We start from the raw sequence: 16574 nt of genomic DNA on the forward strand, positions 1-16574 counted from the left end.
ATGAAAACACAGTCATCAAACATGAAAAATGTGATATAGGTCTTTTTTGTGAGTTTTTTCTTCATAGATCACATAATACTAGTTAGATTATAGTCAAAATGCAATTTAAAGAACTCTTTTCTTTTTGATTGTTTCTCACTATATGATATTTAAAATATAAACAGAAAGAAATTACTAAAATATTTTGCTGTGGCTGAGCAATTCAGGGATTGATTAACACATTGACTGTGAAAGACATCCTAGTGCTTACTGGATGGTTAAAAGTACTAAATAAGTACCACAAGAGTATTTAAGCAGGTAAGACAATGACAGATAAATTCAAGTGGACCTCATAGTAAAAAGTTTGAGACTGAAAACCTAAAATTTTACTTACCTTTACACTGGCCAGAGAAGCAGGACAAGACTTGAACTCCCTCCCCTGGACAAGGTTTACCATTGTGAGATGGTGCAGGCTGGGAGCAGTTACGGGCTCGGTACTGTTTACATTCTATGTCACAGACAGACCACTCGGACCAAGGTGACCACTGTCCATCAACCACTGTCAACAGGTTACAGGTTTGTATTAGAGATGAGCTCCTCTTAGTGCTGAGAATTTATGTTAGCCCGAAACACTACTCATATCCATCTGTAGATAAATAGGCTACAGTACATGAAGCTGATATGAGAGTTTTGCTGCACAACTTCACATACCCTCAAAACAAGTTACAATCTGGTCAAAAAAGGAAAAAAAAAATACTCAATTATGCTTAAACATAATATGTTTTATTGTTTTTAAATTTACAACCAGCATTTTTTGTAATTTTTAAAATTTTAAACCAAGTATTCTTATTGTATTAAAAAGTTGTGCATACACGTTCCTAGTCTTTTATTTTATTTTTGAAATGAAATGAAATAAACAATATTTTTAACAATTTATTTACAAGGGGATCAGCCTCTCCTTTTTTTTAAAAAAGAAAAATATATTCAAACTAAGATTTACAGCTCTGTTTTATTGTAGCATATAATATAATTTAATTGCTTAGATTAAGCCATATATACCCAGAATATTGAGCAGATAAACTGTCACTCTAACTGTTACTCTGGTTGTAATGTTGTACTAGAAGAGGGTCGATATTGACCCCATGGGCTTATACAGGTTAATTTGTTGTACATTTGTATTTTTATCTATAATACTCAATGGGCTGTCTGCACTGAATAGATAGACTTAGATGGTTACATATAATCACATGATTGCTCTTTTGATTGGTCAACGTATTTAACTTACCCATCCAGATTGCAATGACATCGGTGAGCAAATCGGACGGCATTGCTTCACTGCCCTGGCCAGTATTCCATAATTTAAATCAGTTAGTGGTGGATATCTATTTTTGTTTGTTTGTTTTGGGCTGAGCACATGTCCGTTGCCATTTTCTCTCTTTAAATATTATGTGATTTTAACTCTCACAAAGTGTGGACTAGTGTTCCCTTTATTCATTTAAATTCTGTGGAGTTCGTCCTTCGCAACTCTGGATAGATGTGGATTCTCATGTAATTGGATATTCCTACCTTTTGATGCCGGGGGACTCTGAGTGTTAAATGTGCCATACTCTACTCTGAACTGTCAATTTGCCTATAGACAGTATGTCAACCGTGTGACAGTCTTTTGGGAGGGTAAGACATCTCTGATATCCATACCATGCTATGTGTGTGGCAGGTGAAAACTCCCTTCCTATTCACATTTGGTTTTAACTTTTAAAAAGAATTAACGATTACAAGCACTGACATATTTTCACTTAAAACAATTAGTCTAAAGCAAAGTATATTTCTTTAAGAAGAAATAAACAACAAACATCATTATTATAAGTCAGTAATATGCTTCTTAATATTGAAAGCTTTACATGCAAATGGTATATATTAAAATGTCAATGTATTAAACAATACATGAACAATGGTGTTTTAAAGAAACTGTCAGGACTTATTCTGCACATCTTTGTTTTTTTACCAGAATCTATAACTATAAGGTTTAATTTGATTCCTGAAAACAATTCTCCAGGTTTATCTCAATTATTGCTATGGTATTTTAAAATCCCTGTATGAATAAATCTCAGTATTAAACCTCAGCATTTACATTACTTTTAAATTTTGTTTCTCGTTAATTTAAAAACAACATTTTTTAATTCAATGATAAAATAAATCATTTGAATGTAAAGCATAAGATAATACTTCAGTAATACTCGTTGTCTTCTCTCTTGACTACATATTATCCGCGTGTGAGCTGGAAGCAATTCTGCTGAACATCACTGCTGTTTTAGTGACAGTCTGACTACCACCCAACCAACCCAAACAAGGGTCAGGGTCCATGCACTGCCTATTCTCAACGGAAGCACAAGGATATGGCAGCCCATGATGAAATGAATGAGGGTTTGTAACACAGTCAGTAGTGACTCTGCTGTGTTGAGGACAGTGTAGTTACCACTCAACCTACCCAAACAAAGGCTAGGGTCCATGCACTGCCTATTCTCAACGGAAGCACCAGGACAAGGCAGTCCATGATGAGGTAAGGGTTTGTTACACAGTCAGTAGTGACTCTGCTGTGTTGAGGACAGTTTAGTTACCACTCAACCTACCCAAACAAAGGCTAGGGTCCATGCACTGCCTATTTTCAACTGAAGCACCAGGATATGAAAGTCCATGATGAAATGAATGAGGGTGTGTAACACAGTCAGTACTGACTCTGCTGTGTTGAGGACAATGTAATTACCACTCAACTTACCTAAACAGAGGTCAGGGTCCATACACTCCCTAGTCTCAATGGAAGCACCAGGACAAGGCAATCCATGATGAGGTGAAGGTTTGTTACACAGTCGTTAGTGACTCTGCTGTGTTGAGGACAATGTAATTACAACTCAACTTACCTAAACAGAGGTCAGGGTCCATACACTCCCTAGTCTCAATGGAAGCACCAGGACAAGGCAATCCATGATGAGGTGAAGGTTTGTTACACAGTCGGTAGTGACTCTGCTGTGTTGAGGACAATGTAATTACCACTCAACTTACCTAAACAGAGGTCAGGGTCCTTACACTCCCTAGTCTCAACGGAAGCACCAGGACAAAGCAGTCCATGATGAGGTGAAGGTTTGTTACACAGTCAGTAGTGACTCTGCTGTGTTGAGGACAGTGTAGTTACCACTCAACCTACCCAAACAAAGGTCAGGGTCTATGCACTGCCTATTTTCAACTGAAGCACCAGGATATGGAAGTCCATGATGAAATGAATGAGGGTGTGTAACACAGTCGGTACTGACTCTGCTGTGTTGAGGACAATGTAATTACCACTCAACTTACCTAAACAGAGGTCAGGGTCCATACACTCCCTAGTCTCAACGGAAGCACCAGGACAAGGCAGTCCATGATGAGGTGAAGGTTTGTTACACAGTCGGTAGCGACTCTGCTGAACATCACAGCTGTGTTGGGGACAGTCTGACCACTCTGTCCAAGGAGACCAACCTCCATTGGCTGTGAAACATATTACTAAATTTATTTAATTGTCATGGCTATTTAGTGCATAGTGGTTTTCCATAAAAACAAATCCATATATTTATACTTTATATGAAAATAATTAAGTTTTTCTTTCAATTTTACATTACTTTGGAAAATAATATGAATATAATAACTTTTTGAACTTCATTGTAATATTTATTTAAATAAAACATTGGAAGATAAAAGTTGACATGAGATGCACAATACATGTACATTTTTCTTTTCTTGATAGATGATATTTTAGGAAGAGTTTGTTGTTTATGATAGGTACGAAAACTAGAAATGTTTACCATGTGGTTAGGGGATAAATTGTTATTTTCACAAAGAGCAGGTATGGTATATCAAGGGAAACATAGGTTTTATAGTTTAAGCTTTCTAAATAACTATTTATCATCTATTATTGCTATGTTTTGGTGGAGAATGTAGGAAATCTGACACAACATTTTTGGAATCTTGGCTTGTGTGATTCTAATGGAAAGATTTCAATGAACACTGACGATCTTCACTGATTATGTCTTTGATAGAACAAACCCATCAAGACAGGCGAGGCTAGGATAAATAAGATATTGAAAATTGAATTTATTTTACATATATATATTCTTATATATTAATGTAATGAAAGTAACTAAAACCCCCTAAAAAATCTTTTTATTACATACACGTGTTTCGGTTTTTTAACCATCATCAGTCTACATTATTAACCTCTAAATAAATAAATAATAAATAATTAGATATACACATGTGGACCTTTTAAACATATGTTAAAATTTAAATGACACAGTTGTAATTTTCTTATGAGTAATCTGTATTTAATATTTTAATTTTTTCAAAAATTGGATTTGTCTTATTTTTCAGATCACTATTTAAAGTGTTATAAGGATCTTTATTATAATTTAGATAAATATGTAGTTCTTCTTTTGTGTTTAATTTCTCTCCTTTCCTTTCGATATCTAAAATTTCCATGTTCTTTTCAATATTTGTGTAGTTATGGTCAGTCTCCAATAAGTGTTCAGCAAAATTTGATTTTATTGTAGACATGTTATTTGTTTTCAAAGCTTGTATGTGTTCTTTAAACCTTTTATTAAAATTTCTTCCAGTTTGCCCAATATAATAGCTTTCACAGTCATTACAGTTAATTTTGTATACTCCAGATTGTTTGTATAGTTCCTGTTTGTCATCATTTTGGTTCACTTTGTTTTCAATATATATATATATATATTCTTATATATTCTTCTTATATATTCTTTAGTGATATATCTTATAAGCAGTTACCTCAATAAACAAAATTAATAGCAAGTAAAAAACAAATAAAAATTTATCCAAACATTAGGTTGGACATGCCAAAAGGGATTATTTTCGAGTGAAAGCTGCTACAGCCAATATCCAACTTCTTCAGCTGTTTTTTAGTCACATGAGACATATCTATTATAAATATTTTTTCTGTTAATAATTCTACACTCTCTCTACTTGTGATATTTTCATGTGTAGGTTTATACACCTGGCATATAGTGGCCTGTGCTTTTTAGTTCAACCTATAATTATTATTTTTAGTAAGTATATGTTTTAGAGATAGTATGCATGGAGTTTTTGTATTTGTTGTGATTCCTAATGCATCTAAAAACACTGTGGTATGATTTATTCATCCTACTTTATTTATTTATTTCATCCTAGATTGTAGTTATGTGTTAGTTATCCACCTGAGTAATTAAACCTCAGATTGTAGATTGAAAAATCTAGAGTGCTTCTGATTTTATGTATCACTGAACATACATTATTTATTTATACACACACATTATTACATTACATTACATTATTATTTTTTTTTGTAAATGTCACAAAAACATATTTAAAAATCAAACTTTAAACAAAGATTTGTATATATTAAAAAACGATACAAAAATTAATTTTATATTGTCAAGTTTTTGTTAATTTTTCCGTATATTCAAGTGGATATGAAATAGCATTGTAAACAAATATTTTTTTATATTGACTGACTAGAACTTTTAGTAGATGATTCAAGGAAGTGCTATTTGTTTTACAATACTTTATTGATAAAAATTTTATCTTCTTCTGGTCTCCAACATTTATTTACTGAACGAAGAACAGTTGTTCTTTATAAAGCGTTATATGAAATTTGAAGCAAACAAGGGAAAAAATGTCATAGTGTCCAGATTAATACAGTCTTCAGAAATTGAACTTACAAACAGATGACTGGGAATCAATAGCTGTATGTGATCTTTTTCACTGTTGATAATTGCAATTAACTGTAGAATATTGATTACAATAATTGTGCCTTAATTATATTTGAGCAACACTTGGTTAAGTTTAATGATCAGTCACTAATGATAATCAAGCTTGTAAATAAAGATGAGGGAACACACCCATATCTCTTCCCCTAAGCAACACCTCTTACCTACCACATTTGCATAAGATCCAAGCATCTGTATCCACACCCTTCTCTCATATTACCATTAATTTGCAGTAGCTGAATATGATCCCAGTGTGTCCTGGCATTAGTTACTGCTTGCTGTAATACCCAGCATACTCTCATTAGAATTTAAAATCACGTAAGAACAATTTCCATGTGGTTCATCACACATGTTACTTTAGTAGAATACTTCTGATTATAAATATACAAAACTTAAAAATAACTCAATATGGTTGATATTTTTGTCCTAAACAGAAAAGTGAACATGGAATACATTTGAAAAATATACATTAGAAAATACTAGGTCCAGTCTTTACTGAAATTTATAGTACTACCTTCTGGCATGAGGAAATGAAGACTGAAGTTTTATGGGAACATCAAGAGAATGGAACCCACTAGGTTAAAAAAGCTAATTGTAGAGTTAAATGAAAATCGAGTCAAAACGAAAAATATGAATTAATTGCTGCAATAAAAGATGGCCTAAAAGTGGCAGATATTCCAGAAATTAAAAATTTCAAATAGACTACACATTTAAGATAAAGTTGTCAATTGGAATGTTTGCCAGAGAGAGTAGTGAAACAAGATTGGAGGAACTCGGTTTTATGAAAGAAAGAAAGTTGATTTGGAAAATATACTTTAAGGAAATAAGTACAAATGTGAACACAAAGAAAGACCAAATCACCTGTACTGTACTTGGCATGTTCCTATTGTAACAAAATAATTGGCTGAGCATTAGCAAAGCTTATCAATCGAGAGGCTGTAATGATTAATGTCTGCCTATCTGTCCATATCTCCTCAAGATATCATGAAAACGAAATGACCTATAAACTTTAAATTTTGCGTAAAGCTTCATTTCTACCTAAGCAGCACTGAGTTCAATGACGGTTTAATTGACTCCATGGGATTTGGCTGAGCGTTAGCGAATATTTTGGCATTGGTCTTATGGGTAACCATCCATGATGGAAAATTAGAAGGAAAATAGAAGGGTAAATAAAATTGTAAACAAAATGAGCATTATCATATGAGATTTGAACATGTTACATTTGTTCAATAGAGTGTAACAGAAATATAATAGATAAGAATATTAATGTTCAGTCCGTGACAAGATTTGATTTTAGCACATCCTTGCAGTACACTTTCTAGCTCACTGGAAATTTTATTACTTGCACTGCTATGAATTCTAAATTAATGAACAAACATGTGAATGCACCATGTGACAAGATATTTTGAGAAAGATTTCATCCGTAGGCTTTAAATTTTGCATGAAAATATATTTCTATATAGAAAAAATTTGTTCTATGGTACGTCCAACCATAGAATTTTACTGTATGTAATTTTTGTGTCAGTTTCTTTCTTTATGATTTTTTATATATTTACCTTATAGGACATCTCGTATATGCTCCCTGTTACAGTCTTCCTTTACTTTAAATTGGAAAACATTTATCTACTTTATTACTCCATTCATAACACTTATCATGAAATTGGGTGATGTAGAGTTGTACTAGGTAGCTTGGTACAATATTGTTTGAATTTTCCACTAAAGGAATGTGTTATGCCAGGTGCATTATGTATTAGAGAACTAAATGAGAACACAAAACATATGGAAAGAGATGATAGTCAGGTATCTGTGAGTTATTTAGTACACTTCCCTCAGACAGAAAAACATTAAGAAAATTAAATAATGAGTAAGTTCATGATAATTTCAGTTTCTATATTCATCATTCTTCTCTGTATGTTTTTATTGCTGACAATTCAACATAAGTAGTGTCAAAGTATGGCTTAAAATGTCTCGTCATACTAGGCACTGTGATTGTATTTTAATGTTATCAAAGTAACAGGGACTTCTACAATTTTTGGTTGGAAGGTTGTTTTGGTCCACAAGTTTTAAATAGCTTTTGTATGTATAAATGTAATCAAAGGTATGCTTCTGTAACAGATCTAGTCAGTAGAAAGCTTTAAACAACCAGTGACTCTCCCGGCATAATCCCTTACAGCTGAGAATCCGCGCTTTAGAGCCTAGTAAAAAAAAGGGATTGCTGATTGTTCAAGAAAGTAAGAGGCAAACTTAACTTCTACCAAATGCTAGAGTTTATTAGAGAAGTCTTTTTTCAAAAGTTCCCATTCCTTGGAATACAGGTTTTAGCTCTGACACTTACTAAAGAATGGAAAGCTGAAGCTGAACGATATACACCTTTTATTGGCTAGCATAAAAAAGTAATGATGATCACATATAATTTAGACGTTACCATAGACTAGCAGAAGAACTGGCTTGGTGACTCTCTTTGCTGCAACATTCTCAGCCACACAGGTGTAGTTGGCAGAGTCGCTGACCCTGGCTTGACCGATGAGCAGGTGGCCCTCGCTGGATATGATGACGTTGGCATCGGGCTCAACAGGAACTCCGTTCCTCAGCCAGCGAACAGTAGGCGAGGGCAGACCAGAGGGTGGGAGACACTGCATCTCCACCTGATGGTCCACTTCCACCTTCTCAGGATGTGGCACTGTCAGGAATTGTCTCTGCAGGTCTGAACAAGCATTGTGATACCATATCCTTGGTGAAAACATAGGATTTTATATATTTTCTATTTTTATATGTTACAAGGGAAGAACACTATGTTTTAAGGATTGAAATCTAATGTTTTCTTCTGATATAAAACGACTTAATACATAGGATGCATTAAGCACAAATCAATGTATAGCAATAAACTCATAAAAAATAAAAATTTGTACGTCAAAACCTTCTAGCATGTACTTGAGGTTCATAGCTGTGAGAAGAATCACAAAATATGAACTGCACAATACATGTGCACGACACATACCTGTAGCATGCTGAGTTTACTACACAATGTGAAAGACTTGAAAATCAACATTGGCACATACCGTAGCCTTACATCTAAAACGATAAACTGGATGGTGGTGGTTGGGAGAGAAAAGGGGCAGACACCTTCGGTCCTAAGGTTTTGTTCTAGGTATCAAAATCACGTGTAAGTTCGAATTTTACTTGCTAAGGTTTCTTTGATTGTTCACAATGGAAAATGTCTGAAATCCTATTGTCAATAATAAACTTAAAAAAACATCACTCATGTCTTGGTCGTATGGTTTAAAAAATAAAGTTTTGATATGCAATAAATAAAGTATAGGCTAATACAAATCCTATGGGAAATTAAATTAAATTTGATTTAATTTAATCAACCATCTTACCCCATTGATTTTCATGTAAAATTTAATTGAGATACTGTAGATATTAAAATATATTTCATTGAAAACACTTTACAAGAAGTACTTATAATAAATCTAATCATTCAGAAGTTAAAAATGCAGTGCATTTCCAAGATCTGTTAACAAAGAACCTCTGCAATCCCATCTAGAACAATTCTCCAAGCTCTCCATTCCTCCATCCAACTAATTTATCTAACTAAACTTTAAAGAAGTTTGATTAGTTTTATTCAAACACTTGGAAAACAGCATCAAGAAGTTTTTAATTTTATAGTAAACTTTATTAATCTATTGGTATCATATACCTAAAAGGTCCTATAAGGCATTTTATATATTTATAACAACAAACATTGCTCTTGAAGTTGGATCTTAACCTGAAATGTTTGCTATTACCTCTTTAATAACTTTCTTTTGATTACAACCTGGAATTTTGAAATAGTTTGTTGAAATAAACAATTCAAAACCTTGTTAACTGGATTTTTAATGCAATTAATTTTGATTTATATAATTAAGCCATCAATAAGATATTAAATTACATTTCTTAATTTAAATTATACTTTGATGTACCTACATCGAAAACTAATGTTTTATTGCAATTTGGAAAAATACGATTTTAATTACAATTTTATTGAATGTATTTGCCAAGATTTTATTGTTACCTAACAAGCTAATTTTTGGAATAAATACTTTTTGAACTACTTAAACAATGATTGTATTAAGATGAAAGGATTTGAATTATATAGTTAAATTACAAATAAAACATTTTGCGACATTTGAGAGCTTGTCAATAAGTTTTTGAGAGCTTAAACATTTTTAATGAACAGTACATTTCTTTTTGTATGAAAACCTTTTTAATGATCAGCAGATTTCTTGTTTTTTTTGAGGTACTAATGTTCTTTAAAATCAGTGAAGTACATAACAAAGAGGGGATGAATTAAATTTAAATTATTTTGAAATATTAGTAAAAACTATTAAAAATAATTGAATGAGTGATCAGTCTAGACCAAAGTTAATTTATCTATGAAACACCTGTAGCCTACTTCTGACATCATAGTGCAAAAATTTTGTAGTTGTTGACAATCAAAAAACTGGTGATCAAGACAGATTCAAAAAGTGATTTAGGATGTAAAATAATTAATTTAATATTTTTATTATCTTAAACTAACGGGCAGAATGTTACAATAGTCTGACACTATAAGCTCTGTTAGTAAACGTAATAGACTGAATGTGGTAACACTTTTCTAGCTGTAGTGCACAATTTTAACACTTATTATGGTACGAAGACCTGCAGGTGTTAACACACAAAATGAACTGCTACTGTAAGTTGAACGAGTTATATTATGTTAACACTTTACAAGCTGTGGTATACGGTTTGAACATTTTGATTGTCAAGTGGTGTAGTAGCTAACACACAGAATATTGTAGGACTAATACAGTAAGCTCTGGTGGTGAACATGTTACATGGAACTGTACTTTATTAGTGATAATACACGTAATTTTTAAACATTTTGATTACCAAGCGGTAGTCGCTATCACACAGAATATTGTAGGACTAATACAGTAAGCTCTGGTGGTGAACATGTTACATGGAACTGTACTTTACTAGTGATAATACACGTAATTTTTAAACATTTTGATTACCAAGCGGTAGTCTCTATCACACAGAATATTGTAGGACTAATACAGTAAGCTCTGGTGGTGAACATGTTACATGGAACTGTACTTTACTAGTGATAATACACGTAATTTTTAAACATTTTGATTACCAAGCGGTAGTCGCTATCACACAGAATATTGTAGGACTAATGCAGTAAGCTCTGGTGGTGAACATGTTACATGGAACTGTACTTTACTAGTGATAATACACGTAATTTTTAAACATTTTGATTACCAAGCGGTAGTCGCTATCACACAGAATATTAGAAGCCTGTTGCTGTGAGCTGTGGTAGGCTCCATTAGGGAAGCCATAAAGGAGTATATTGCAAATAAATCTCTCCTTGCTCTTTCATGTGCATTCAAACGAACATTTTTCCATTTTATCGGCAAACAGTTATCTTAAAATATTTTAAATACTGTATTTTTTGTAATCAATACTATATAAAAAATGCTAAAAACTTGTTGTACGGCACTATTTTATGTGAGTTAGATTTTTCTCATGATTCATAAATTACATTCAGATGAATTATTTTCTTTATCCGGTAAAGAATAAGTTTTGAAATTTTTATTGAACGTTTTGACCCTATTTTAAAAATGAAAAAACACTACAAAAAACACTAATTTATTTATTTTTTACTTTTTACTCTTTTTAAAAAACTGCCCATCCTCGTTTAAGCCTTATTCTGCCTGTACTCATTTGTAATATACCTGTGCTATTATTATAATGTATAGGTTCCACTCAGGAATACCTGTTGGTTAATAATATTTACTGACACGTTTCAGCAATGGCTGTAAGGCCGTCTGTTGGGTTGGCAATAAGTTAATATTTAGTGTTTAATGGTAACTTTCTACACGGTATTTAAAATACTAATATAATTTTGTAAAACACAGAAACTACAACACTGCACATAAAAATAAAATTCTATACAATATTAAAAAAATATCTCTTTAATTCGAATAGAATGATATGCAACTTGAAATGTACTTAAAGCTATTATTACATGAACTCCTTGTTTTACATCAAATTATTTTTCACAAAATATATTGTACGAGCACCATAAATAGGGGTTTTAAATATATTAACCTTATTCATCTATATACTCTATATCTATATATCCACAGATATACATTAACACAGAAACAAACTAAAATAATATAAGTAACATTTTTATTCTAAAAAAATAGCAGCACAAACTAACAGAATAGACCGTACTAAAACAATAAAAAGAAATTCTGTTCCAACTCCTCCCTATCTATCTCTGCTGTCATAAAGACGGGTTTCCTAAAATTTGCCAGTATAGAACATCTAGCAACATAATGATATATGTCTCCTAACAAGTGAAAATTACAAAGCAATTATAGTTTTTGCCAATTATTTATCCACGGTTCATAATTTAAATCCACTACACCCACCCTCGCTTTGAATATCCATCGCATAACATCAATGCCAATATTATCTGTCTCCCAGTTCAAGGTCAAGCGAGGCGTATACGGGGTGGTAGGGTGTCACCCGTGTAGCTTGCGGCAAAACTTCTCTACTCGTTCCGATCCCAGCCTTAACCACTCACAACAGCTGATTACGCAAACCGGCTACCGCCGCCTCCCTCAACATACAGTTCGAGGACTTTAGCTGTGCGCGTGTCCTTGAGTGTGTGGTGATAGGCGGGAGGGGTGGCGGGGTAGCATTATGCGCTGCGTCCCGAAAACATTTCCTGTGACTCATGGGTAAAACCCTCCTTTCAGGAATCGTATTGGCCCGAATAACTCATCACACTCGCTAAAATCAGTCTGTTTTGTAAAAGTGCTGACTTTGGTGGAATTAAATAATAAGAGAAAACCAAATAATAGGAATAATATGACTTATCCTTGTTTTTAAGTTGTTATAGTGCTGGCTAACGTGTTTTTGAAAATAACGTATTTGCCAATTTTATCTGTAAATCAAAATCGTGAGTTTAAAGTCGTTAAAGAGATTGTTGCGCCTTCATCTCAGCGGCTAGCACGTAAACGCAACCCGCCACACAGATAGCGTTTGTTGTTGAGAGCGTAGTATCTGGGTCCTACGAGCACAGCTAAATTCCTCCAACTGTACCTCCATCCAAGATATCTATGGCGTGTTTTTAGCTCAAATACCACTTTCTTTCCACCAAAACAGTTTTCTTTATAATTTCACGAGCTAGAATATTATGTAAACGATTTCCAGGTAACGAAAGCACTTTAATTAGATAATTTCAATGCACGATGAGTGCATAAATTCTAAGTTAATGCCTGTTTCTAGATATAAAGCGTAGTTGGGTGTGTTATTTGGCAGACGAAACACTCTCTTTATAAATATACATAGCATCCCTTCAACTGTATCACTGCTCCTACCCCACACCTGACAACCGTAACACACCATAGCTCTTTTGATGGTAGCAAAGAAACAAGAAAATTTAATATTTAGTGGAACCTTATTATCACTGTTAAACCTTTTTCAAATACTATTGATTGCAAGTTTTGCCGACGAACACCTACATTGTAAATGGGGTTCCCACGTCAATTTTGAAGTAAATGTTGCCCCTAAATATTAATATTATTTGACAATCTCCATAACCTTATTCTTGAACCACCACTTATCATTTGTTTTTAATTTTCCTCCTTTATGAAAGACAATAATTTTTGATTTATTTAAATTAACAAATAAATTCAAATTATCGCAATATTTCTCGAGGTTATTAATCATCATTTGTAAATGGTTTGCTGAATTCGTTACCATTACAATATTAACCGCATAAAGCAATAATTTTATTCTCTGTCCAAACAAGCACCCTCCCTCCTATACATCTGTGATGTCATAAATAAATAACGAGAGTAGGAGCGGGCTCAATATGCAACCTTTCCTTAAACCTATGGCAGTTTTAAAGCAGTGACTTACTCTACCTCTACACCAAACGCCTGCCTCAGTGCCATTTTATAGATTTCTTAAAGTTGAGATCATTTTTGTGGATATCCCTAAACTAAAAAGTTTATAAAACAATGCATTTCTATCAATACTGTCAAAAGCAGACGAAAATCAACGATGAGGTATAAAGCTTGTCAGTAGTACCATTTAAACCGGTACTAACTATATTAGATAAATTAAAAACGTTATCAATAGTTGAATAGCCTTGCAGAAAACCCACTAACACTTGACACTAACTAATTATATTGCGCTCGTTCAGCCATTTGTTCAATCTGCTATAAAGCAGACTCGTGTATATTTTGGGTATGCAGTCTATGAAAGATAAACCTCTATAGTTCTCTACATTATTGGTATCTCCCTTTTCGTATAACGGAAATATTATGGACAATTTAAAATTTTGTGGCACGCTCCCGTTTTCAAAAATCTTACTATACAGTAGCAACAATAAAAAGTTCCGAGCCATTTTTACAAAATTCATAAGGAACTCATCAAACCAGGTGCCTTTTCATTTTCCGAGCTACCTAATACTGATGTAATTCCTTGTTTTGTGAATAGACTATCTAATGAGTACTATGCTTATGTATATAGTAGACTGAAATACGCTATTGGATTCTGGGGATCTTCTAGTGAAATTTTAAGGGTATTTAGATTCCAAAAAAGAATTGTTCGCATTATGTCTGCAGCAGGTAATCATGCTCACTGTAAGCCTTTTTTTTCAGCAACTTAATCTCCTCACTCTTCCAAGTATCTATATACTTGAAGTTTTGACTTTCTTCAAAAATAACCCACGTCTCTTTGCAGAGAACACTTTTAATCATCAGTACGATACCCGCCACAGGGGTAATATGGTCTACCCGATCCATAGATTGACAATTTTTGAAAGGGGCATGCACTATTCAGCTCTACGGCTCTATAACGCGCTGCCTCGGTACCTGAAAAACATAACCAGCTCACAAATTTTTCTAAAAAACGTTAAAACTATTTTGCTTGAAAAATGCCCATATTCTGTTCAAGAATTCCTGTCAGATTGCACAAACATGTGAAATAACCTATGTTGACTATTTGATTGTTGATTTTATTTAATTGTTATTATTATATTTATCTACTATTTTATCTATGACTTATTTCATGTAACTTTATGTTATTAACGAAATAAATTATTTCTGATTCTGATTCTGAGTCATCTAAAATAAGAGGCCCCGCAAAGGATATATACCTTACCTGTAAAGGCGGGTCCAATAATGTCTTAAATTGTACCCACACATTTGTCTCTAAGTTAGCCAACGTTCTCCTTTTGGTCACTTTGTAACTGTCAATGGCTTCCCGCACATTCTTAGCATTATTTGTTTGCACAAAAGTGTTTAAAAGACTGTCCCGATGTATTTGTTTTCTTCTCCTTGCATAAGGACATGAAAGATTTATTTGCCTCCAAGTACAGTTCTTTAGCCATATTGTTCTTAGTTTTCTTATACATATTCAGTAATTGAAACATTTTACGCTTAGAAGCTAGACAGTCAAAATCAAACCAAGGCTTTTTAAAATTTCTAACAATGCAACATATGCCGCTTGAAGGTGTTGGCTTTGAAGAGGCAGTTTGTCTAATTCTATTAATAAAATAATTGACAATGTTCTGCAAATTTTGGTTCATATTTATGCAAATCATTCATTTCTATTTTTATAACGAATTTCATCATTTGCAGTCCATCTTAACTTTGGTAAAAGAGGCAAAATATCTGTCCGCGCTCACTCTCCGCCACCATTGACCTTGAGCTGCAGTTTAATTGACATATGATCTGAACCCGCCTGACTGATAACGACAAAGGTGCTAACATTGTGTCGTATATTTATAGATACTAAAGATGTTAATTACACAACAACCCAAAGACCTAATACATGTAAATTCCCCTGCCTTGTCTTCTTCCATTCTGCCGTTTAGTATAACAACCATAATTTTGATATATTTTCAGAATTTTACGCCCTTTAATATTTATTATTTCATCTTTAGAACTTCTATAAAAAAACCCTTCAGATTCTGATTCTACTAAATTAAGATCGTTCAAAGTTTGCCTTTTGGCTATGCGTCCATTTATCCCCTATTAAAATAACGATTTCCCCTATATGGTCTTGAAATAAAATGTTTAGCTCCAGGAAATCATTTTTCCAATCATTGTAATTAATCCCAGGTAATTTTTGGCATTCCATGTACAATATTCTATTAATAAATGAAAAATTCAAATTGAAACCAATAATTCCCCCCCCCCCCCCCTTTAGATCGGCCTTACACTCAGCATTGCCCATTAACGACATTATCACTAAACCAATTTAGTGATCCTTATTGCAAAATAGACCATATCACTTGTAGAATGATATAAACATAATACTCCCCAAACTTATAAATTTACCAGTTAAACTAGTATAAATTTACCCAAATATAGGAGATAATTTAAACTTGTATCAATCAGTATGCAGTCAATGCTGTCAACCTGTGCGATGATATTATTAAACAGAATAAGGGGGAGTCTATACAGTACAAGGTCTATAGTATTGACAAAAACTGATATGGTCACATACAGGATCTCAACCTGCGCTATCTGACTGGGATTCAAAGTCCAACGTCCTATACCGCTCTACTGTTGGCCCCTTTTAATGATGTAATAAAGGTTTAACAAAATCGAAGGAAAGAATGATATAAGTTTTTAAACAGCTATATATACAGTTTAGTTATAGACTGGCGTGTTATAGAAACGCGATATGTTACTTACATGTTATAGAGAGTGTATAGTTTAGTTAACATCTCATAAAATACTCAAGCATTAA

At 33.2% G+C, this 16574-nt stretch overlaps 1 protein-coding gene across 2 annotated transcripts in view; it reads right to left on the reverse strand.

The window, feature by feature from the left end:
• The window catches only part of LOC124357560 (netrin receptor UNC5C-like), a 195376-nt gene that overhangs the window by 13602 nt on the left and 165200 nt on the right, over positions 1 to 16574 (reverse strand). For both annotated transcript variants that reach the window (XM_046809477.1, XM_046809476.1), the window contains 3 exons: positions 8194 to 8472; positions 3325 to 3495; positions 374 to 538 (listed from right to left, as the gene is read on the reverse strand). In XM_046809477.1, coding sequence (XP_046665433.1) covers positions 374 to 538; positions 3325 to 3495; positions 8194 to 8472 — 615 coding nt within the window. The remainder of the gene's footprint in view (positions 1 to 373; positions 539 to 3324; positions 3496 to 8193; positions 8473 to 16574) is intronic.

This window comes from Homalodisca vitripennis, chromosome 3, assembly GCF_021130785.1.
Source record: "Homalodisca vitripennis isolate AUS2020 chromosome 3, UT_GWSS_2.1, whole genome shotgun sequence".
Lineage (NCBI taxonomy): Eukaryota > Metazoa > Arthropoda > Insecta > Hemiptera > Cicadellidae > Homalodisca > Homalodisca vitripennis.